We start from the raw sequence: 25,304 nt of genomic DNA on the forward strand, positions 1-25,304 counted from the left end.
ATTATTATCTGCATGCAGGTGCCATGCCACGACATTCTCGTTAGAAATCGCCAATCGCAAACCACAAGTGAACATTTTGATGAAAGACAAAGAAAATTGATGTAACATGATAAACAAATAAAAACGTATGGAAAGTATAAAAAATAAATATATATAATATAACTGAAGGTCAATGTCAGACAAATTTAAACTTGTTTGTGTGAGGCTGGAAAACTGGTGAAAGGCGAGGTTTTATCGACGCCTTCCCCAGTTTTGTGTCAATACAAAAAACTTTATATTTCATGACATTGTCCTAGCATTGTTTTCATAGTGCAACTTGAATTACTACATTGAAAGCTATTTAAGTTGTAACCCAAATTTCAAACTCACTTCACCCTTAATAAACCTCTGATTCCATGATGAAATTGACATCGCTCTATCGTATTGACAATATTCTATCGAGTACGTGCTCCATGAAGGTCACGATCGGAAACTTTCTGCAATTGAACCAAAAATTAATTAGCCGCCTATTTTTCAATCAACAATCACCGGAAAAAAATGTTTTTGTTTTCTTTACAAGTCAAGGAGAAGAGGAAAGAAGCCTAATTGAGAGTTTTTGTCAAGGAATTTAATGTTTTTAAGATTTAATTAGTCGAAATAAAGCTACTGGTGATAATAAGAAGATGTGGTATGATTGCCAATGAGACAACTTTCCAGCAGAGACCAAAAGACGCTTAAAGTTAGCAACTATAAATCAGTTACAACTGAATTGGGACTTGGGATGACAGAACGGGACGGATGCGTTTTTTTTATTAGTTACATGTATTGGCTTTGAACAAGCTTTGGAATATACCAAAATCAGAGTTTTGTATCTTAATTAGACCGCACACAAGTCACAAAAACAACTAACACAAAAGATTTATAGACACAAAATACAAATCTGGTAGAACTCGCAGCTATACAGAAAGCTTGTTCAAAGCCAATACATGTAACTAATAAAAAAAATGCATCCAAGACTAAGATATCAATCAGGGTTGCGTTCAATATCGTAGTAGCTACATAGGGCTACGTAGATGTTTGTCTGCTGAACGAGTAGCTAGCCTAGCCGCTATCTATATCTATTTAGCAGCTAGGCTATCTTTTGGTAGTTCGGGATGTTTTTCGCTTTTTTCCAATGTTTCGCGGATAAGGTGTGATAACCTAATATATGATAGAAATTCAGCAAACACGAGACTATTCTGGTGACCTTTTCCTATTCATAAATGTTGTCAGAATGCGAAAATGTCTGGTCAAACCACCAGTCTAATGTCAAACAGGCAATAACATGGTCAAAACCAATTTTTTTTCTCTGTAGCCCCGATTTTATAGGTGTCCGAGCAGTTCTAATACAATCGCCTTTTGTAGTATAATTGCTTATAAGAAGCTTTATTCTGATTGTCTGACTGTAGGGAAGGCTTTTTGTGCCAAGTTTAAGAGGGAAGGGGGGGGGGTGATATTGATGTTTGTTTGAGAGCTTGTAATACAGATGTGTCGATATGATTCCATCCTTTATACTTGTAATAATAAATGTGAATACTTTGTTGAAACTGCGATTTTATTCTAATAGAGAAAACTACTTCTGTAGATATAATAAAATTAAAATCGAATAATGTCTCAAAGAACAGTACATGTTTCACTGATAGTCCTTGTGTTTCCATATTTTTTACTAAAGTTATTTTTTTCTTCACTCGTTTCTGCATCATCAACTAGAATTGTAACATCTTGGCCAGAAGCGTGACTTTTTGTAAGCTCTTCTTCTTCTATCACCTCGATCTCAGCTCCATTCTTTCCAATAACTGGAAGGGAACAGTACGTATCAGCTGGTTCTTCCATAAAATCATCGTGTCGACCAATCAGAAAGTACGTATTTAACAGACCTTTACCTTTCACCTCTATCCTTCCGCGATCTCTGAATATGTAGTCCTCATTTATAAGCAAACTGTAATGAGTAATTCAAGGCAACTGTACATTGTACATACGCATTTGTTTTTATAAATTTCGAGCAGATTTTAGTTTAATGTCTTACTCAGATATTGTTGATAAGAAGTCCGGTTACCTTTATGTTATTACATCTAGTCTTTTGGACTATATATATATATATATATATATGTGGTGTATAGCTGTCTCATTCGCAATCATACCGCATCTACTAAATATTTGCGATGATTATTTTCTTATGAAAATCTCAAAAGATTGTCTTAATACTTTGTCAGGCATTCTATTTTATACCAGTATGAGCATAAACAATGAACAAACACCTTATCGTATTGTACATGAAAGCTATAAAAGATCCTGACGCAATGTGAAATAATACGACAGAAAAGATATAAAAAAAAGCCTGTATGATGACACACTGAATAAGCTACCCACCTGTAAGCTAGAGGACTGACATGTATACGACCAGGAACTCCGTGGCTTTCCATCCTTGATGCAGTGTTAACAGTATCTCCAAACAAACAATATCTAGGCATCTTAACACCAACCACACCAGCCACAACTGGACCGCTATGAAACCCTACTCTTATCTGAAATATAATGAAAGAGATGAGATGGAATCAGCACTAACATGATGCTAGATATATCTGTTAAATTAGATTGACATTGTCTCAGCCAAATTGTTAACATAATTTGAAATACCTTTATATTAATTTAGAGTTTGGGATGCTAAGATTAAAATAAAATGTTTTTAAAGATGTTCAAATACGTGGAGAACAATATAATTATAAAAAGAAGTATTGTAGTGTATCACCAGCATGTATAAAAGAGATCTTATGCTTATTTGTCTGTTAAACAAAGCGAGACGCAACGCTGATTAGTTATATTGCAACAGTGTACAGTAAACTGTTAACACAAATAAAGAATCATTTTCATAACAGCGTGGACAACCGCAATACTTATGTTGATACTAATACAGAATCATTCACATTTAACTTGTTTGTTATCGGCTATCGATAACAGCGATTTTACACTTACTCATTCTGGTAGAGGCCTTCCAATAGGAATTAAAGAGAATAAAAGAGTAAAGTACACGCAGAAGCTTGAGAAGAAAAAAAGAAAGTTTAAGTAATCAACCTTTTAATAAACACATAAGGTGCTAGTTATTTGTATTGTTTGATTTAGGCCTTTAGAACCATTGGCGACCCCACAGGGTAAATGTCTATGACATGTTCGATATGACAAGTGGTCGTTACAGACGAAGGTTCACCTAATCTGACCCAATCAATTGATAAGAATCGGCCTTGTCCACGCTCTTATGAAAATGATTCTATGTCTCGTCTTAAAGTTATTTTGATAGTAAAATGCAAACGTTGCAATTAAAATAGCAATACTTTAACATGCAAAATTTTCAAAATATTCAATCAATTAACCATTGCTAAAGCTACAAGGCAAAAGGTCCGTGTAACACTTATCAATTCAAAGTTTTAAAACGTTTTGAAATTTTAGATTTTTGGAATTTTGATCAAAGTTTTAAAATATCAAAATTTCAAATTGCGTAAAAGTTTTGAAATTTAGAAAGTTTAACCAAATAATTAAAATATCAAAATTCTAAATATCGTTTTTAAATTTGATAGTTTAAAAATTTGATCAAACTTTTAAAATACTAAACCTAACGTGCAATTTTGATTATTTCACTTTTTGAAAGTTTGATATTTTAAATTTTTGATTAAAATATCAAAAATAGAAAAGGGGCGAAAAGAGGGAAACATATACACACGGCACCTATTTAAACCGGCATCAAAAAGGCCAGAGGCTCCTGAATTGGGACAGATGCAGGCCCACAAATGCACATGTTTCGTGAGATCACTACCCCCCCCCCCCCCCCCCCCCCCCCCCCCCCTTCTACCTCTAGAAAATGTAGAATGAACTAACATTCACACAGTTAATTAAACACACTTTAAAAGAAATCCAAGTCCTATGTCAGAATAGGAAACATAAGAAAGTAATCAAAATGACAATGTTAATAAATTAACAAAGGACTGCCATATATATACATGTATAAAGCCAGCTCCAGACCTCAATTAAACTAATTGAAAGATAATGTCTTCATCAAATGAATAACAAACACAAATCCTCCCTGGTGTATTTATTGCTATCATTCATGAAATATTTGTCACTGACAACCAAAAATCGATAATTCAAAATAGGTTCTTTACATACAAATTTCAAAGAAACTCAGGATTCAGCTGGCTCGGGCAAAGTAGCCCTTATAGATGTATTTTGGTATGTTTAATAGATAAAGAAAGATGTGGTATGCGTGCCAATGAGACACTCGACATCCAAATAACAATTTATATAAGTAAACCATTATAGGTTAAGGTAAGGCCTTCAACACGGAGCGTTGGCTCACACCGAACAGCAAGCTATAAAGTGCCCCAAAAATTACTAGTGTTAATCATTCAAACGGGAAAACCAACGGTCTTATCTATATCAAAACGAGAAACACGTATGAACTACATCAACAGAAGACAACCATTGTACATCAGATTAACTTCATTTTAGCGAAACACCTCTTCAATTGATTCGGTTCTTATATATACCTCACTTTCAAATATTCAGTTTTCAGTGTTCTGAAGGTGAATGCTTTACTTGAAATTCAGCATTTTACAATGTACTGGTTTTTCGAGAGCAACATTGGTGTATGGCCAAAAATGGAAAAATCCATCATGCAGCTGGCAGCGTGGCACTCTCTTTACACGTCCCATTCTGATTGGACGTACCTGTGTTCTTTTACTTTGATTAAGGGGGTTCGCGGGTCTAAATCATTTATATAGGATTTCTCTATATTTTTCTATAAATGAACTTTATCTTATAGTTAACAGAAAAATAAAATAAAAAAGTGGGGTCACCGTTCATTTGCGCTCACAATCTGCCTTCAAAAGAAGCATACATTTTTGTAAAGGTGGTTTTTTTCTGTTGAAGTAATAGGAGAAATAAAGGTAATATCGAAATAAAAAAAAGAAATTTATTACAGAAATCGCTAAAATTTTACAATAATTTAGTTTAAGTACAGCTTATATGGAAATTATATTAAAAAAGATAGGTCACCGATGAGTTGAAAAAGATATTTCAATTTTAGAGCCAAAAAATGGCATTTTTCCACCAAAGGGAGATAATTTGGAACTTTTTCAATGATGTATACATTTTGAAAGTCATCTGGGGCCAACACGAATTGATTGTTTTGAATGATTTTTGTACCATATGATAAAGTAACAACTACAAAAGGAAAGAAATAAAATTTGTAATGAAAAACAAATGTTTGATTTTTTTTCTGAAATTTTTATACCCTCGAGCCTCCTTAAAGTTGATTATCGTTCGATAACTTAAAAATGATATCTCTTGATACCAAAAAAAAAACCCTTTTCCTTTTATGTGCTATTTAAAAACAGAGGTTGATTTAGAGCCCCCAATGGAGCTACGTATATGATAAATGCATATACTTTTTACAAGCATCAGTCCAAACGTTATCTAAGGGAGCGCCCATTTAACTCCAAAAGTTGTTTTATTGAAGTAAAAAAATCGCGCTAAGCTCTTAAAATTTAATTTATGAAGTTTTTTTTATCGCTATTGATCAAATTATTTGGTTCAAAATTTAACACTTTAAGGTATGGGGGAAATCTGGATTCAGATGATATTTGTTTTGTCCTCTGCTTGCACAGATTTTTCCCCTATTAAACTGGGGTTCAAAATATTTTTATGTACCATTATTGAAGCCCCTCGTGAATGTATCCAAGTAAAATAAAATTAAAAAAAAAAGTGTCACCTTAGTGACAATATTTATATATCAGATTCCCAAATAAGATTACCATTTATCGCTAAAATAAAATATTCAAAATGCCGACGCCTACAAGTGGATAGATGGGGGCATAATGTACAGCGGCAACTTTTACATTAATATGAAGCCTGGAAATAATGTGTATGGTATACGTTTATGATAAATATGATGAATGTGTTCAGCTTTTACAAAACCAGAACGATAAGTTGTATGTTAACGTTTCTTATTTTTTTTTAAATTTTTTACCTTTTTAATTTAATTTGGTTTTATTGGCTTTTTTTAAACTTAATTTGATTCGAGTGTCTTTGATTAGTCTTTTGTAGACGAAACGCGCGTCAGGCGCAAATAAAAAATTTACACCCGGGCAACTATCTATGAAGAGTTTATGTAGAAACCTTATAAAAAGTTCCTGACTCCAGGCTACCGATAATTGATTTTACTCTTAATTTCGGCGTAATAAGATAGCGAAAACCTCCCACATTCCAGATACCACAACGTTCATTGGGACACCATGAATTCAGATTTCCTACCGTACAAATACTTAGAACTGAAATTATTGATACAAGGCAATATACGATCGTCATGCAAACGATAAAAAAATGAAAACAAAACGTTAAAAGTTACGACCGAAGCGCTTTTCTGGATCAGGAACGCTCAAAGCTGAATATCTAAGGCCAACAATTTATAGCTGACTATGCGGTATGGGATTTGTTCATTGTTGAAGGCCGTACGGTGACCTATAGTTGTTAATGTCTGTGTCATGTTGGCCTTTTGTGGATAGTTGTCTCATTGGCAATCATACCACATCTTCTTTTTTATAATTAATAAAGAAAGGAAATTGTTGCTGATTAAAACGTTAAAGATGATCATTAAAGATTTATTCATCTACCGACATGATTGCAGAAAGTAAGAAATAGTAGAGAAAAAAAGAAAAAGTTGAAATCAAATAAGATAATACAACGTGTATTGAACCATTTTATTGCTTAAAGTCCAGCAGAAAACACATATATACTCAGCCTAACCATACTATTTGACCTACTGCGAGTTAATCAGTTTTTACTGTTACTCCTAAAATATGGGTGCTGGGTAAATCATCATGTAAAATGGTCATTATCAGAGCCGTGTGTCTTGGTTCAAAATGAATTCTCTTCTTTTGAGAAATATTTATTTTGTCATCCTATTTTTCACCTCATAGAACTGTCCGTACCTGTGGTTTTATTCTATACATTAACTTTTATGTATCAGCCTGTTTTCATTTCATTCTGTTTCGTTTCGTTTCACTTTTATTTCGTTTCCCAGTTTACAGGTACCCCTCTTTTTGCCCCTTTTCTATTTTTGATATTTTAATCAAAAGTTTAAAAAAACAAACATTCAAAAAGTGAAAAAATCAAAATTGCACGTTAGGTTTAGTATTTTAAAAGTTTGATAAAATTTCTAAACTATCAAATTTAAAAACGATATTTAGAATTTTCATATTTTAATAATTTGGTTAAAATTTCAAAATTTCAAAACTTTTACACAATTTGAAATTTTGATATTTTAAAACTTTGATCAAAATTCCAAAAATCTAAAATTTCAAAACTTTTTAAAACTTTGAATTGATAAGTGTTACACGGACCGCAAAACAACCCATGCCTAAACAAATGCATACAAAATATTATTGAACTAGCACTAGCGGTTCCCCGCAAACTCACCTAATCACTAACTAATACAACTAAACTTAGCAAAAGTTTGAAAGCCAATATACCATGTCTTGGTGAAAAGGCCCAAATAATTTCCATGCAAATGAGATTTGCCAATGATTAAACAGCTACATGCCAAATTTTATTGACATACCACTAGTGGTTCTTAATAAAACGACATAATCACAAACTCATGCATTATTGAAGCTACGACGCCACAGGTCATAATGAAAAAAATGTTCGAAAAACTTTTTAATTCGAAAATGACAAAAGAACGGACATTATTAGTTACATAGTGTGTTAGTGATCTAAAACGATATATACCGGGTCTGTAATTTCATATGGGATGAGAGCCACACTCGAACCGTATATGGAATTTACTGACCCCGTATATATCGTATTAGGTCACTAACACACTATGTATCGAATTTATCTTACCGACTATCTTTATTTGTTGCATTTAGAGTAGAGTTGTTTCATTTGCAATCATACTACATCTTCTTATTTTTAGCTCACCTGGCCCGAAGGTCCAAGTGAGCTTTTCTCATCACTTGGCGTCCGTCGTCGTCGTCGTCGTCGTCGTCCGGCGGCGTCTGTTAACTTTTACAAAAATCTTCTCCTCTAAAACTACTGGGCCAAATTCAACCAAACTTGGCCATAATCATCATTGGGGTATCTAGTTCACAAAATATGTGTCCGATAACTCCGCCAGCCAACCAAGATGGACGTCATGGCTAGAAATAGAACACAGGGGTAAAATGTAGATTTTGGCTTATAACTCTGAAACCAAGGCATTTAGAGCAAATCTGACATGAGTGCTATTGTTCATCAAGTCAAACTCTATCCGCCCTGAAATTTTCAGATGAATCGGACAAGCGGTTGATAGGTTGCTGCCCCGGCCCTGAATTGGTAATTTTAAGGAAATTTTGCCGCCTTTGGTTATTATCTTGAACATTATTATAGATAGAGATAAATTGTACGCAGTAATAATGTTAAGCAATGTAAGATCTACAAATAAGTCAACATGATCAAAATGGTTAGTTGACCCCTTAAGGAGTTATTGTCCTTTATAGTCAATTTAACCATTTTCTTAATTTTTTGTAATCTTTTACTAAAATCTTCTCCTCTGAAATTACTAGGCCAAATGAATTCAAACTTGGCCACAATAATCATAGGGGTATCTTGTTAAAAAAATGTGTCCGATGACCCGGCCAGCCAAACAAGATGGCCGCCATGGTTAAAAATAGAATATAGGGGTAAAATGTAGATTTTGGCTTATAACTCTGAAATCAAACAATTCAGAGCAAATCTGACATAGGTGAAATTGTTTGCCAAGTCGAGATCTATCTGCCTACTATTTTCAGATGAATAGGACAATCGGTTGTTGGGTTGCCACCCCCTAATTGGTAATAATGAAATTTTGCCATTTTTGGTTATTATCTTGAATATTATTATAGATAGAGATAAACTGTATACAACAATGATGTTCAGCAAAGTAACATGTACAAATAAGTCAACATGGGCAAAATGGTCAATTGACCCCTTAAGGAGTTTTTGCCCTTCACAATCAATTTTAACAATTTTTCATAAATTTTGTAAACTTTGGTAAATTTTTACAGAATGTTTTTTACACTCTAACTACTGGGGAAAGTGTATTATAGATAGATATATTGTTAACAGCAAGAGTGTTCAGTAAAGTAATACCTACAAACAAATCACCATCACCAAAACACGATTTTGTCATGAATCCATCCGTGTCCTTTGTTTGATATGCACATATACCAAGGTAAGCGACACAGGCTCGTTAGAGCCTCTAGTTATATTAACGTGTTCAAGTTTTCAATTTTAAGAACATACGTGTTCAAGTTTTCAATTTTAAGAACATAATTCTATTGGTCTGCACAACAAATAATAAAGTCAACAATAACAATTTAATATCAACAACATTTATTTAAGAATTGAATGCTCTTTTTTGTAAATTTATTGGGGTGTAAAAGCGTTGACCGAAGTACATTTTGTATACTTAAAATGTGCACACGGTCAACGCTTTTACAACCCTATAAAGTTACAAAATAAAACATTCAATACTTATAATTACATTTTTACCTATAGGATCATGAAAACACGCCTTTTATCAAGTTTTTATTTCATTTACCTGTGCACTTTATTGTGGGACCTCGTGTCATCATGAATGAGAAGTTTTATTGAGTGATACAACTGCTTAAGGAATAACACATGATGTGCCGTTAGCCAATCAGAATAACGTATTGTAATGAAACATACATCTAATGTAATTATATAACAATATCAAACAGAACTTTCAATACATTTAAACAATCAAATAGTGCCAAAGTCGTAACTCCACTACTTACCGTGTATTGAAATACTAAAGTAAGCCCCGCCTCCCTTCTAACCTAATATGGAATATGCACGGTCTCCACGCGGACGCTTTAATTTAACCTATCATATTCCTAGAAATGTATAGGAGGTAAATTTTGGTAAATTTTTACAGAATGTTACATGCAACAGTTCATAATCTTCAATATTAATGAAGCTGTAACTGGATACCAGAAGAAGAAGAAGAAGAAGAAGAAGAAGAAGAAGAAGAAGAAGAAGAAGAAGAAGAAGAAGAAGAAGAAGAAGAAGAAGAAGAAGAAGAAGAAGAAGAAGAAGAAGAAGAAGAAGAAGAAGAAGAAGAAGAAGAAGAAGAAGAAGAAGAAGAAGAAGAAGAAGATAAATACTCTATATGTACCGACCACTTAGTGGGTAGGGCATATTAATAGATATGGTTGAATATATATGGTATATGTCAACCCAGTGACAGAATTTGATTAATAAGAATGACTAGGTTCCAATGAAATAAAAGCATTCTGCCAGCTCTAAACCATTACAAGTATATTGGAACAACAAAACTCGCTGCAAAAACACAAAATTAGTGACCGTGCATTTCTTACAAGTTGCTTTAAAAGGGGTTAATGAACATCATCTCTTGTGGAGTGTTGTCTCATTGGCAATCATACCACATCTTTTTTTTTATAAATCAGATAACTTCAGGCTGTATTCAATTCAAAACTGTAAATTTAGCGAGATTTCCCTTCCTGTCGAAATTCACACGCTGGTCATGGGGAAAAACAATGTAAGTTTACAAACAATCAACAGGACCAGAATTGTTTAGACCTCGTTCAGCTCGTTCGCTCAATTATTATTTATTACATCATTATTCTTTATAAAAAAAAAAAAAAAACTCAATCATCACCAACCTGAAGGGATAATCCTGTAGCTGGAGACTTTACTTTAGCTGCCTCCTCTACCATATCCATAGCAAAATTTGCCACAGCTTGCACGTGAATCTCTTTAATTTCAGGACAACCATTGACTATCATATATGCATCACCAATTGTTTCAACCTTAAAAAAAAGTAAACCCCAAAACAATTAATCCACCTTTTTCAAAAGAAATTGTCAAAATAGACAATATATTATTATGATTTATAATTATACGTATTGGTAAATGCAAGTAAATATCAGACATCGTATTAACACCTAAACAATATAATCCTTAGAACAGAGCTCTGGTGATGATATACAGCCCGTAACAGAGTAGTGATCGAATTCGCGTTTCTTTTACCGTCAGAATAAGTTACGTTATCGACAAACTTATTTCAGAAGTGACATAATTTGATTTTCTTCATCGACAAAATATTTCATGTCCAACGTGTAAGTTTTCATTGTTTAAGTCGAAGCTTTTTTAACACAGTAAAACATTTTTGATAATCAACCTCTGTCATTGCCTATTCATTTTAACGGTAAAGGATCAAATACGGGATCTCCGAAATTTCTATCATTTGTTAAGAAGAAGTCATTATTCAATCGAACATATGTCTTTGTTCATGACACATATTATGAAATACAAAGGAGTTGAAATGATCAAATACTTTCGAACTGACGGAAACAAAAATACATAATCAAGAATGTGTGTTCTGTCATAAACAATAGCTTCGTCGTGCGAATCGACGAGATCATGTTACATGTAACTGATCTTAGCTGTAGAAACAGTTGGTGCGACCTCTATAAAATCTTTATCAAACTATATTAGAAAAAAGTTTGGCATGTGAAACGGACGAAGACATATTCTAACAGAAGTACAAATACCAGTCCTCCCTTTTGTGTATACATATGAGAAAACATTTCAAAGTTATTGATTGAATTCAAATCCATCACACATACGGTACACATTGAAGTTCGAAAAAATAAATGACTTCATTCCTATCAAACACCTTTTTCATTGTTTACCAGTATATTTCTTTTAGTTTTGGGTAAAATTGTAAAGGAAATAATACTATTAAGACGTCTTTCAATAAATCTTTTTTTTTTCTGTTCTGACTTTTCTGGGGGAGAGGGGGGGGGGGGGGGGGGGGGGCAGGAGGATTTTGAAAATAAATAACTCAGCCTTGATAATCACAAAAATAAATGGTTTGTTCTGTGGTAGTTTGAAAATAAATTACCTGACTTACAATTTATTGAAAATAAATAACTCAGCAGGTCTAATTGGTACCAGATTCTTCCTGATTCATCTTTTTTCCCAACAAAAATCGGGAAACAATTCCCAATTTTTTTAACAATAAAAGTATAAATATTTTTTAAATAACTTGAAATGTCTGAAAATTGGTTTCATTTAACTTGAGGTATATTGTCTCAGGAAACCTTGCCTCACTTTTATTTTAACAGGGCCGTAACTAAATTGAGACAAATGCCTCATGTAGGAAATTTCAAAACCAAACGCTTGTCTCCATATCAAATTGTTTTCACGGCGAGTGCCTTGCAAGAAGCAAGTTCTGTTTTTCCTCAGACATAGCCCTAATTTTTCAGGATCAATGTTTCTTATTGATTTGTCTTTTGTTCATTGATTGCCCTTCTGTCATGATTCTGTTGCATTCTTTTTGTTACTGTAAATCTTGTAATTTTGTTATGAACTTGATCATGAGTTTAAAAAAAACAGCAGCCACAGACTTAACTATGTGAATTCCAATCATGCACATTGGTCTTTTGATGTTGTACCTAGAAAGTCTTCCACTGAATTTATACATTTTGCTTTGAGACCAAAATATAGTCAAAAAATTATTAAAACAAAACTTGCATTTTTAAATTATGAAAGGGTCTTGAAGGAACACCCAGAAAGCATTATTTTGCATCATTTGTTCTATAGCTTCTTGGGCCTTCACTGGCTCCAAAAACCCTTCAAAAAAAAATTTGCCTGGCTACGCTCGGCAAGAAATCTAGGTCAATACTTTTAAAAGATGCTACTTATTACAAAACTTTAATACTAAGTATGTATGCAATACATGTCTATACAGTTAGGAATATAAAAGATTCATTTCTGCAGAGGATGATGATTATTTTAACTTTGATTAAATGGTACATAATGACTTGACTATACATATAAACAAATCATTTAAAAAGTGGATGTTTTCGAATATCATAAATATAGTTGTGAAAATGAATAATCAGTCCCTTGCCTTAATGAAAATGAAAAATCATGCTTCAATAGTGCAGAAAATGAATAATATGTCCTCTTAGTTTACAAAAATAAATAACCGATCAAACACAAATCCTCCTGCCCCCCCCCCCCCCCAGAATATCAAATGGTCGTCCCCTTATCGGTATTAAACTTGATTATCGACACATGAAAGTTTGTCAGCATTGTCAATCTTTTTAACGTTAAAGTACCAATAGTACGGTCACTACTCAATTAAGTTTGTCGATAAAGTAGCTAATTTTGACGGTAAAGAAACATCAATTCGATCACTTCTCTGTTACGGGCTGTTTTGTATGTTTCTCGGGCTCGTGCAGTGGTGAAAAGTAAAATAACAAAAATATCCGAACCCCAATGAATATTCAAAACGTTATTATTAAATTGCAAAATCAAAACCCCAAACGCATGGATAACAATTGTCATAATTCTGACTTAATACCGGCCTTTTCTTATTCAAAAATTGATGATTTAAACATGGTTTTGTAGGTAGCTAATTCTCTCACTTGTATGACAGTCGCATTTTATTGACCACATTGTGTAGCCAAAACAAAAACGGACATGATTATAAGTAAAAATTTCCAAAAATATACACATTGTGATATTGAAAAAAAAGTCAAAAACAAAATTACCGAACTCCGAGGAAAGTTCTTAACGGTAAGTCCCGAAGCAAATTGAAAAATCAAAAGCTCAAGCAAATCAAACGAATTGATAACAACGGTCATATTCCTGACTTAATGCAGGCATTTTCTAATATGGAAAATAGTGGATTAAACCTGGGGTTTGAACAGCGGTATACTGTACTACTGTTGCCTTTGTTTATAGATAGACAAACCCATCATTTGTCTGTCAGTCGCACACAAATCCATTGTATTAACAACGATGTGTGTACAAAAAAAACCCAGACATAATATATTTGTTTGTGTTAATGTCAAAAATACAGGTACATCAGTCAACATTGTGTTACAATTGTAATCACTATAAAACAAACAAATATGTGAATAAAGAAAAACAAAAAGGCATATAGACAAGGCACATTAGCTAAAACGGAAGAAAAAAAAACAAAAGATTTCTAGAGCACAATGACAGGATGTATAAGTACTATATGATAACCTTTTTTTACATTTTTTGCAATAAATATAACCTAATTTTACATTTTTTGCAATGAAATATGCGGAATTAGAAAAAAAGAAAGTCATATTACACATGAGAAGTATATTCTGTATATTCACTTCTCTAGCGTCAGATAATAATAGATGTTGTCACTGCATTATCAGTATATCGAAGGGAAAACTCATAAGAAATGACAGTGTTCCTTTTATTTTCTACTTTATTGTAATAAAAATTATCATGATAAAAATAAAAACTAACCTATGTGTTAATAGATTAAAAAAACGTACAACAATAATGAAGATAGTTAAAAAAATAAATTCAAACATGAGCGGCTGAAAGATGGCAAATCAATAAACCAAACATGCACAATTTCACATTTATGACAATAAGTTCAATATATTCATTTGAGGAAATTTGTAGAAAACAAAAAGAAAAACCCCGATAATATGCAAGCTTTTAACATCTTATACTATTTAAAAGTTGTAGAATGGAAACTGTTCTAAGGCACATGAAATCTACTTGTATAAAGTTTAAGTTTGTACACAGTAGGATAAGTTAGTTAGAAACACCATGTACCTTGCATAGGTAATTCCCCCAAAAAATGAAAAAAACACATTATTTGCAAATAATATAGAAAATATTTAAATCCGAATACTATACACAAACTTAGTATATGTTAAAACATAGTATTTAAAATTCCAGCTTGAAAACTACATACGTATAGAATTAGCCAGTTAAACTGTGTATTCTATGTGAGACGTACCAACGGACATGCGGGCACAGATAATACATTGTTTTTGGGTTTTTTTTGTTGCACTTCTGTGTTCTGTTTTTTCGTTGTTTTTCTCTTATAGTTGATGTGATTCCCTCGGTTTTAGTTTATAGGTATTACTTTGTAACCCGGATTTATTTTCTCTCCATAGATTAAGGACTTTTAAACAGCGATATACTACTGTTGCATTTATAAAAACCCCTTACCATAAAGTTCTGTGGCTGGCATACAGAAAAAAATTTAACGCTTCAACTTAAGCCTCAAACTTAATCAAAAGAAGCTAGCAATAATTGGCCCTTACCTTATACACATCATGTTCATTTGTTTTCTCATCAAACTTGGCATACAGATTGTTAAGCATGGTAACAACTTCCATTGGAGAACACTCAGAGGCTATGCTGGTAAAGGTAACTATATCACTGAATAGGATAGTCACTACCTCAAATTTCTCTGAAATATAGAGTTAATAAATTGTATTATCACTTAGTTATAACTTATTACAAACACACCCATCAAACACTTTTGTAGAGAGAAGATACCTATGATGACACAAAATGTGCATTCAAACACATTTAGTTATTTTATAATTTCAACAATCTAAAACTTTTATTAACATTTGCATCTGGTACTTTAAAGCGGTTTTCAATAACCAATGATATTGGTCAATGAAGATGAATATAAACTCGTCATAGATACCAGGATTTGAATGTTGTACGCCATACGTGCGTTTCATCAACAAAATATTCATTAGTGACAAAATTTTAAAAGACAAAATGAAGAACTACTTTAGATAGTTAAACGATCAATCTTGTAATAATTCATATTTTGGGTATCTCAACTACAAATGTATTGCATTGGTAGGGAAAACGAATTCGATTAAGTTCACCAAATTCAATAAATTAGTACTTTTCGCAATGATTAAGTGGAGAAAAAAAAACACCTTTTCCATTATATGCGTACAAAGCGCTATTCCGGTTATACCTGAACCAGAACGAACACTCATAGTCACAACTTAGACACTCAAGGCTGTAGAAATACTTAAACCCGTGAATAATTGTGCATAATTTTTGTTATATTTCAAAAAACAAATTTCAAATTCCTCATGCAAAGTTGTTCTCAAATAGTTTTCACTATATTTCACATCCGTTTTAGTGTTCATTTTAAATTTGTTCTAGAAATAATCAATTAACATAGTTTTAGTATGTAAAACAGTTTATGTTTTCATATACTAACTGAAACAAGAACTTAACACTTCAAATTAAACTATCAAAATCAGTGCACTAACCTGCTGCTATTGTTATTCCATTTTTTAAGTCATTAGCCACTTTCTGTGGGAGCATTTGGTACAATAATGCATCAGTTCTTTGTTTTTCTTCTTCCAGAAGACGTGATGTTTTCTTTAATTCAGCTGTTGTTTCATCTAACTTTTTCCTGCAATTATTCAATACTTATAATTACATTTTTTTAGCAATGATCATGAAAACATGATTTTTATTATTGTTTTATTCAATTCACCTGTGCACTTTATTGTGGGACCACGTGTTATCATGAATGAAAAGTTTTATTGAGCAATGCAAATGCTTACGGAATAACACACGTGATATACAGTTAGCCAATCAGAATAAAGTATCAATATGAAACATACATCTAATGTAATTATATGTATATCAAAAATATAAAAAAAAACAGAACATTAAGTCAAATTCAAAATGGAGAAGTCCATGAAAAATGTCAAAATCAAACGATATAAATCATTGAAACAAGTAAAAATAACTGCTATATTCCTGACTTGATTTTCTAAAGAAAATACTGAGTCAAACCTGGTTATATAGATAGTTAAACCTTCCACTTGTATGCCAGATGGTATATTAACAAAATTTGGTGATTAACCCAAACAGGCATAATAGGTTACTGTGACAATCCAGCACCTACAATGTGTAAATGTACATCACAGGAATGCATAAGATATGTAAACTTCATACGCGGGTGATATAGGTATTTTGCTGATAAGGTGATTTCTAAATTGAAATAGTCTCGTTTCAAATTTGTCACAAATATTCTGTTATTGAGATGTGGGCTACTGTTAAATTCAAGGTTAAAGTGTAGAAATGATGCACAGGATAATGAATGTGGGAATTTTTTTTTTAATCTGCAGTTAAGGAGACCCCATCAGATAAGATTTTGATTGTTAAAGAAATAATTTCATTAACATCTGTATGTGAATTTGAATAATCTAGCTTTTAAAATCTGTTTGTTTATTACAAGTATCAAAAGAAACACCGACTAATATGGAAACAAGAAAAGGTCGGTCAGTTGATGTACGCAGTTGGTTCCCATAGGAATGCTGATAACCAGCTGAAAAATCCTCCTTCAAATTTCAACAAAAATATGTCAATGAGAATCTCTTGCTCCTACTGAACACTTTTTTCGGGTTCATTTTGAACACAATGTTTAGAATTATATCCCCAAAAACATCAAACGGAATGTATGAATATATTTTTTATGTATTAATTCAATTAAGAATAAGATCCATTTCGTTACATCTTGTGATCTGTTTATTTGGCAATCGCCAATGGCAGTCAGCAGTTTTAGAACATCAGTTGTTCGACCTGTTTTGTTAAAATATATTTTTTCACTTTATTGGTCTTTTGGAAAATGTTGTTTGTGCTGAATTTATACACCTCTACAAAGAAATTTGTTTGGCATTTACACGAATAAAATGAAGGCTTTTATCCAATGCAATCATAGGCTTGATTTAGATTTGTTTATATTCATTATGTTATATATGGCCTTCATTTTGGATTCCAAGACTCCATAATAGATTATCATATAACATGTATAGGATGCATTTTTGTTGCTATCTGAATCTAAGCAGAATCTTGGCTAACGCTATACGTTTAGTTATCCTAAGCTACGTATTCCTACGATATTGAACGCGTTGCAGTACTATAGTTGCCAACTTCAATTAGAGATTTGACCGTCAAACTGCCATTTTACTGATAACGCAGACATTAATTGATTATTCCAATGTCAAAGCAATGAATAATATTCATGAGTGTATGTTACTCAGGTAAAATAAAACTTCATCTTCAACGAATTTGACTAAATGGGAGTGATATGCCACTACAAACAAATGATGGCAATGTCATGCAATTCAAATGTACCTAGTGATGTCTGTTTGTCGAATAAAGTTGTGTACGAATGCATAAAATAAAAGAGAGAGAGTTTATACAACAGAGAGATTTTCAAACTCAAGTCAAAATAAAAAGTGTTTGGCCACTATAACATGCATTTCTTCCTTTTATTGCGTTCTAATAATCGAACGTAATTTGTTTTGTAGATATAATACGCTTAGGATTAAAAAAAAAATAATGATTTTTTTAAACTCTCTAGATAAAAGCGAAGTTTACATGTCACAATGCCAACTTTACTGTCAGATTCAAAGTTTTATTAAACCAATTGAAATTATTGAAATAACTGAAGACACACATTATATGTGAAGCTTCACTGTTTGATGTTTATCAAAAGCATGGCTTGAATATGTGTATCCGTTTGCAATCACTTTGAAAACATACAAAGTAAGTCTTCAAAGACAGAGGAAAACTTAAATATTTGTTCAATGTAGCAAAACCACACAATCAATTTCTAAAAACATCATACAGTTCGCTTAGCTTCGTAGTTCAATGAAAGATAACGTAAAAAGAAATCTCTATACAATATATGAGATTAAAACATTCAAATGGAAATGTGTATATAAGTATATACAATAAAAATAATAATCGATCAAGAAATTATATCTTTTTTTCAAGTTTTTTTTTATCACGTTTGTTGTTTTAAAGTTCATGTTTTTACTTAAATCATGGATTAGACTTCTGTAGAAAGCGCTTAAAAATTAATTTTCTAGTATAAAACTAATCGTTTTGTCTAATTTGATGAAATAAACGGAAAAATAAAGTTATTACGCACAGATTGAAACATGGTTTGAAAACATGGATTTGATTTTTAAACAATGAACATCACTTATCATTTAGTTTTAGTTTTATAAGCAAACTTAGATAAAAGTAACATTTAATAAAAATTTGAATTGTTCATTCACATTTTTTATGTTGAATTCAGAAATAACTATTTCATATCATACTCCGTGCTTATTTTAACCTGGGGATGTCGGTAGCAGATTGCCAATTTGGTCTAAGTTGGATGTTCAAAGCCCGCACGTGTGCTCGAGTCAAATCTTGATTGACACCGGGCACTCCGGCTTCCTCCATCAATAAAAACTGACCAACACGAAATAGACAAAAGTGCTGAAAATCGCAAACAACAACCAATCAATCATTCAACCATTTGAACCTAGATAGGCATTTGATGGAAACAACTTTAAATATACATTGACTATTGCATATAAACTTACGCTATATCAATCTCAGCAATTCTTTGTTGATTTAGCAGAATTAGCTCCCTTGTTACGTCATATAAAGGAATGTCTGACAAGTACATGTTTAATTTCGTCAGTTCCGAAAGGCTTGTAAGTCTTGGTGAGCAAATATAAATCATATGCTTAATTTCAGCTAACCACATCATTTCACCTGTTTATAAAAAAAAATGCTTGCCTGATTTGTAACAATTTTGAAGGGTATAATAAACTTCATTAAGAATAACTACCCAAACATAAGTGTTAAGGTATTTCTAAGAATATAAATCTGTCGCGTAGTAAGAATACATCATTTGGATATCACAAGTAAATAATTTTCAAACCAACTGTCAATCTGTTCCAACTTATCTTGAATACAATGTTGTTTTTTTTTACTTTTATTTTGGCTGATTTGTACGCCTCTATAAACTCCAAAATGTTTTCCACGCACGATGGAACATGTTCAAAGTAAATAAAAATATAGTTGTACGTAGACTAGAAGGATGTTTTTTTTTCAAGTTTAATGTTTTTTTTTTATTATTGTTTTACTTTTCATATCAAAGATACATGACATCTATCTATAACCATTCATTTGTTTTGTTTTGAATCAATCAATACACACGAAAGCCATTTGTGCATCTTGTACCAATGAATGTGTCCAAACAAGTTGTCTTGGTTATAATATAAGATGAAGCCGGATCAACTTACCCTTCAGGAACACCTATCATCCTGATCTTTAATGTAGTAAATTGTGCTTAGTCTTTAGTTTTTTTTTTTGCCGTCTCTCCCTTTTTGCCAATGACATTGCGAGTTTGTCTTCAACTTATAAGCTTGAGTCCCTTTATTATTTGTATCTGTCTACTATCTTTTCTATTTTGTATTGTCCAAAGTTAAATTTCAACAATAAGAATTGCTTGATTTCCTAACAGAGTGATACCAAGTTCGTAAGTATGGGGTGGTGGTTAAGTATTCTGCTATACAAGTATTAACTGTTATGTAACTACGACAATAATATCAAAAGATAACATCAACAGATAGAAAGCATGATAACCGTGGCATTATGCATAATGTCACATACTCATCCTACTCACACAGACCATTTAAAAATATTTCTATAGAATATTCCTCCGTGAAAGGATGTCGATTGTTACGGTTTACAATTCATGTTTTCGTTAATTGAGTTTACCATATATCAGGATGCCGATTTGAAATGTATCATTTTAGTAATAATTATACGGTAAGCTTTTGCTCAATGTTGAAGGATGTGAAGTTACTAATTAATGTTCACATACTTGATCTGTATTGTAAAGTTCTACTTATATCATTTGCAATAAAATGCACATTTATATTCGATATTAAAAAATACCAATTACTTTCCATCTAATTCTTTTGAATACATCAGAAGTCTTATGCGGTCTGTGGAAATGCCTGTACCAAGTCATAAATATGGCAGTTGTTTCCCATTCATTTGTTGGGTTTGAGATGTTGAATTTGACATTTTCTGAGGGATTTTCCGTCGTTATGTTCCTTTGAGTTCGGTATTTTTGTTATTTTACTTTTTCATAATGTGTACACGAATGCCCCATCCGCACTATCATTATCTATGTTCAGTGGACCGTGAAAATGGTGTACAATCTCTAATATGGCATTAAATTTAGAAAGAACAATTGTACCAGGTTTCAAGTTGATTGGACTTCAACTTCATCAAAAACTACCTTGACCAAAAACTTTAACCAAATCTTTAACCTGAAGCTTGACGGACGAACGGACGAACGAACGGTACGACACACGAACAAACGGTCGCACAGACCAGAAAAAATAAAACCCATAAATGGGGCATACAAATTAAACTGTATACAAAATAACAGTCATTTCAATGAACCTACTTATACATAATTCAACTGCAATGCTGCAACAGAGTTAACTAACCTCTTAAAATAAGCGGATTATCTGTTCTATCCGTTTTCTTTAGAGACAGATAGAAAACACTATTACTAAACATCCGTATATTTTCTACCAGGAATTTCATTGGTGGATGCATAATAGAAAATATTGACGTCATACATGTGTTCGGTGGTAGATAAGTCTGAAGTAGTTTTGATATCATGTTTCCGTATTGTTTAATTTGTAAGTCCTCGTCAAATACTATATGATATGGTAAGGCAGTACAAATATGGCTGACACTTAAGACACTTGTAGATGGCAGCTGCTGCTTGTCATATTTTGTAACTACTTTTTCGTTTTCGGCTAAATCTTTAAATTGTACTATGAAAACAACATGTTCTCTTTCACTTCCGGTATCACTTTCATGTGTTGATATGCTTTCTACTTCCATTTCTGCTGTTTGATTATAAATGTCCCTCGAAACTGCTTTGGCAAGACCTGCATATAAAAACGAAATTAATGTTACTTGAAAAACATGCTGTTTTATGGATATGCAATAAACTAATTCATTATAAAACTATAAGGAAAATAGTATAACTATTTATATAACAAATTTACGCATTTACCTTGGCTTTTGGAAATCTGAAAACGCTCACAATTTCTGTTGTATATTTTTCAAATCGTAATTGGATGATATTCACACTAGTTCATAAAAACTAAGAAAGTGTGCAAAGTACACGGCTTCCCCGCTCTAATTCGGCATTAACATTAGAAAGATCGTACCATAGGGAACATGTGTACTAAGTTTCAAGTTGATTGAAACTCAACTTCATCAAACCTTAAACAAAAAACTTTAACCTGAAGCGGGACAGACGGACGGACAAACGAACAAACGAACGAACGAACGAACGGACGAACGAACGGACGCGAAGACCAGAAATCATATTGCCCCTCTACTATCGTAGGTGGGGCATAACAACTTTCTTCGTAGTGATCAAATAGAGAAAATATTTTTTTAATTCAATGATGGATCTAGAAAAACTTCACACAAGATGATTGTAACGAAGAAATCAAAACGCAAAGAATTCTTTGTACTCCCACAACATGTATCAAATAGGTAACCCATTACACAACTGGACTATAATATTCATTTTACTGAGTTCTTGCTGAATAACATTTCACGTTGAGTCTTTAATTTTTTACCTTGAGTTAATTTTTTAAAAGCGTATACCAAAACTAGTATGGTAACGTTTAAAGCAATTGATATTCAACTAGTAACAAAACGTTATTTCTTATTTTTCAAACAACGGATTTACCAATAATTATTTGAACATTACAAAGCGATGTGTATGTGTGTGATATTAAAAAAAAGTTATTTCTTATTCAAGACCTTGGAAACAAAATTTTTAAAGTAACTTGTTAGAATGACTTAATCAATTTTTTTATATATGTAATCTGATTATTTTTACAAAGTGTTGTGATAGACTTGATTAAAAAAAAGATGATTGCATTTGTCATCGGATTTTTAAAACATACCGGAATATTTTGAACTTGTAAATCGATCCACAGACGTAGTTAATATGATGAAAGTTGAGTTTTATTTCAAGAATGAAATAATGGTTTTACAATTTATACTAGTAAGATACTTATGCCTATAAGAAATGTAAAGGCTACTTAATTACCAATTTCACACAACTTGTTTTTATGTTTACGACGGAATCAAATTGTGTGAACGGGTGTTTAATAGCTGTAAAAAATGGCATTATTTCAAATCTATAAAATGAACGTAATTATTTTTCTAAGGTATGTTTTTTTATGTGTCGTTCATCAAAGTTTATTTGAAATCGTAACATGCGTGGTGTTTCTTCGACTTAAGGTTGTAGATTACTCCATGTTATGTCCGTTAATAAGATATGTAAATATCGTCGTTACAGACAAACGTTCACATAATCTGTCCCAGTCAATGGGATAATCTAGGTCGTCAATCAATGGCCACAGCCACACTGTTTTGAATATGATTCTAGTTTATCTTGATGACGGAGCGATTTTTACGTCTGGTTAGCCATTCGCACTTGCGTATTGAGATCCCAAGAAATTTACGAGAAGGGTCAAGCTGCATACGGAAAACATGTCGGCGAATTGTTTGCTGGAAGCAAGCAATTAAACAAACGTAAACTTCTTCTTAATTTGGACAAATAATAAAATTTTCAGGAGAAAAAAGTATATGTACAAACGTATATGTATCAAGCCATATGCATAATATTTTTTTCCATTTGAAGTTTCAAACGACTTCCGAAATCTCCAACTTGTTGAAAGGTAGCAAAGAACAAAATTAAAATTCTACTGTTTGAACGACGAATGATATAATCAAAGATTTTCAACACAAGAGGCTAGTGCGCTTTTATGTGACTACCGGTGCAGTGCCAACACAAAAAGTATAGGCACGTTTGCTAACATAAATTATGTGTGAATCAAGTTTGAAGAAAACATACCACTTATATGGCAACGTTAAGAGTACTGCTAACTTTACGTGGCAGGAATACAGTACAAATAAGAGCAAGAACAATCAGGACAGAAAATACACAAATAAACAACAAAATAGTACATTTCATCATGTAAACCAACGAACACCTAAAACAAGTTTACGACAGTACACAAATACAGCACAATATAATTATGGACTGTGCGTCACACGAAAGTAACAACGGCACTAAAAGTCACGGCATAGGTAATTTTTACCTATTTGTACTTTGGAGTTATTTCATTGGTAATCATACATCATCTTCTATTGCTAATCCAATCCAGAAGAAGATAGTCTTAAAATTAGCAGGTATGTTTTGAAAGAGACCAATAATGCATTTGAACATAGCTGTTTCTTTTTAATTCTGACTTTAAATTTCTCGACAAAAAATACAAACAAGAAGATATGGTATGATTGTCGATGAGACATCTACTCACCAGATACTAAATGAAGTAACTGGTGCTTTTTGAAACTCCTCCATTATTATTGTGTTGCTGCATTGTAACTTACCTATAACAAGTGGATGAAGACCTGTCCTTTCTGTAAGATAATGTAAGTTCACAGATTCAGCATTTCTTCTTTCACATCTATAAAGATAGGCGCCAATGCTTTTAAGGAATAAGGCTACACATTTTCTAAACAAATCATTCTTTTTTTTGGGGGGAGGGGGGATAACATACAATAAATGACTATATCATCGGCCCTCGCTCACATCTTACCAAAAATTCATTAACGAAACTTCATAACTTGTTCGAGTTTTTTCTTAAAATATCTCTATATTTACTGCTGAGAATCTATAGATATTCATGTATCAAATAAGTGCTATTTCATATTCATATATTTCTGACTAGATGATATACCTTTGGGATAGGAAGTCATACATTATTCATATCAGCGTTCATAAATGTAACTAAAAATAACGATGTGACCTCAATAAAACATATCTCACAGTTGATACGAAATTCCAGAGCTTGCGTGTCCTGACATAATTTCCTGGATCGCTTCCTGCTTACAAGGAAGCTATTAAACTAAGAGGTGAAGTGGAAATCATCCCATCGTAAATTTTATGGACACCATTACACGAGTTGGTTGGCCGTAATGAAATACAAGTATATTGTTTCCCAGATGACGTCAGATAAGTCCCATCAGAGAAGCGAAAGATACCAGAGACATTCAAACTAATAGATGGTAACCAAAATCTTTTAATCTTCTACTCAAATTTGACCTACGGAATTAAACTTTAGAAATACAGGTTTTGTACTTTCAATACAACACGACAAGTAACACAAGTGAAACAGAATTTGCTTAACTCTCCGGAGAGCATGAGATCGAACCGGTTTTTTTTTGTGGTGTTCGTGTTGGTCAGTCTTACGTTTTTCTTGTTGTGGTTTGTATATTGCTACATATGTATTAGAATTTTGTTTGGGTTTTTTTTTCTTGCCATGTCATTATCATTTCTTTCCCACTTATTAGTTTAAATATGCCATTGGTATCTTTTGCCTCACTTTTAGATTGTAAAGAAATCTACTTTTTATTTGACTTATAAATGAGACCCAAAGCATTATGTAGGCATCTTGTAATTTTCATATTTACCTGAATGACGG

General features: G+C 32.4%; 1 protein-coding gene across 1 annotated transcript in view; it reads right to left on the reverse strand.

Moving 5' to 3' along the window:
* Positions 1-1,581: 1,581 nt before the first annotated feature.
* Positions 1,582-25,304, reverse strand: part of LOC139510803 (guanylate cyclase soluble subunit beta-2-like) — a 52,600-nt gene continuing 28,877 nt past the window's right edge. Inside the window, exons 6-13 of the mRNA XM_071297333.1 lie at positions 24,211-24,324; positions 21,225-21,677; positions 19,296-19,470; positions 16,173-16,318; positions 15,189-15,337; positions 10,734-10,880; positions 2,389-2,543; positions 1,582-1,957 (exon numbers count right to left, since the gene is read on the reverse strand). Of these exons, the coding sequence (XP_071153434.1) occupies positions 1,633-1,957; positions 2,389-2,543; positions 10,734-10,880; positions 15,189-15,337; positions 16,173-16,318; positions 19,296-19,470; positions 21,225-21,677; positions 24,211-24,324 (1,664 nt within the window). The 3' untranslated portion in view covers positions 1,582-1,632. The remainder of the gene's footprint in view (positions 1,958-2,388; positions 2,544-10,733; positions 10,881-15,188; positions 15,338-16,172; positions 16,319-19,295; positions 19,471-21,224; positions 21,678-24,210; positions 24,325-25,304) is intronic.

Source organism: Mytilus edulis, chromosome 2 (assembly GCF_963676685.1).
Source record: "Mytilus edulis chromosome 2, xbMytEdul2.2, whole genome shotgun sequence".
Lineage (NCBI taxonomy): Eukaryota > Metazoa > Mollusca > Bivalvia > Mytilida > Mytilidae > Mytilus > Mytilus edulis.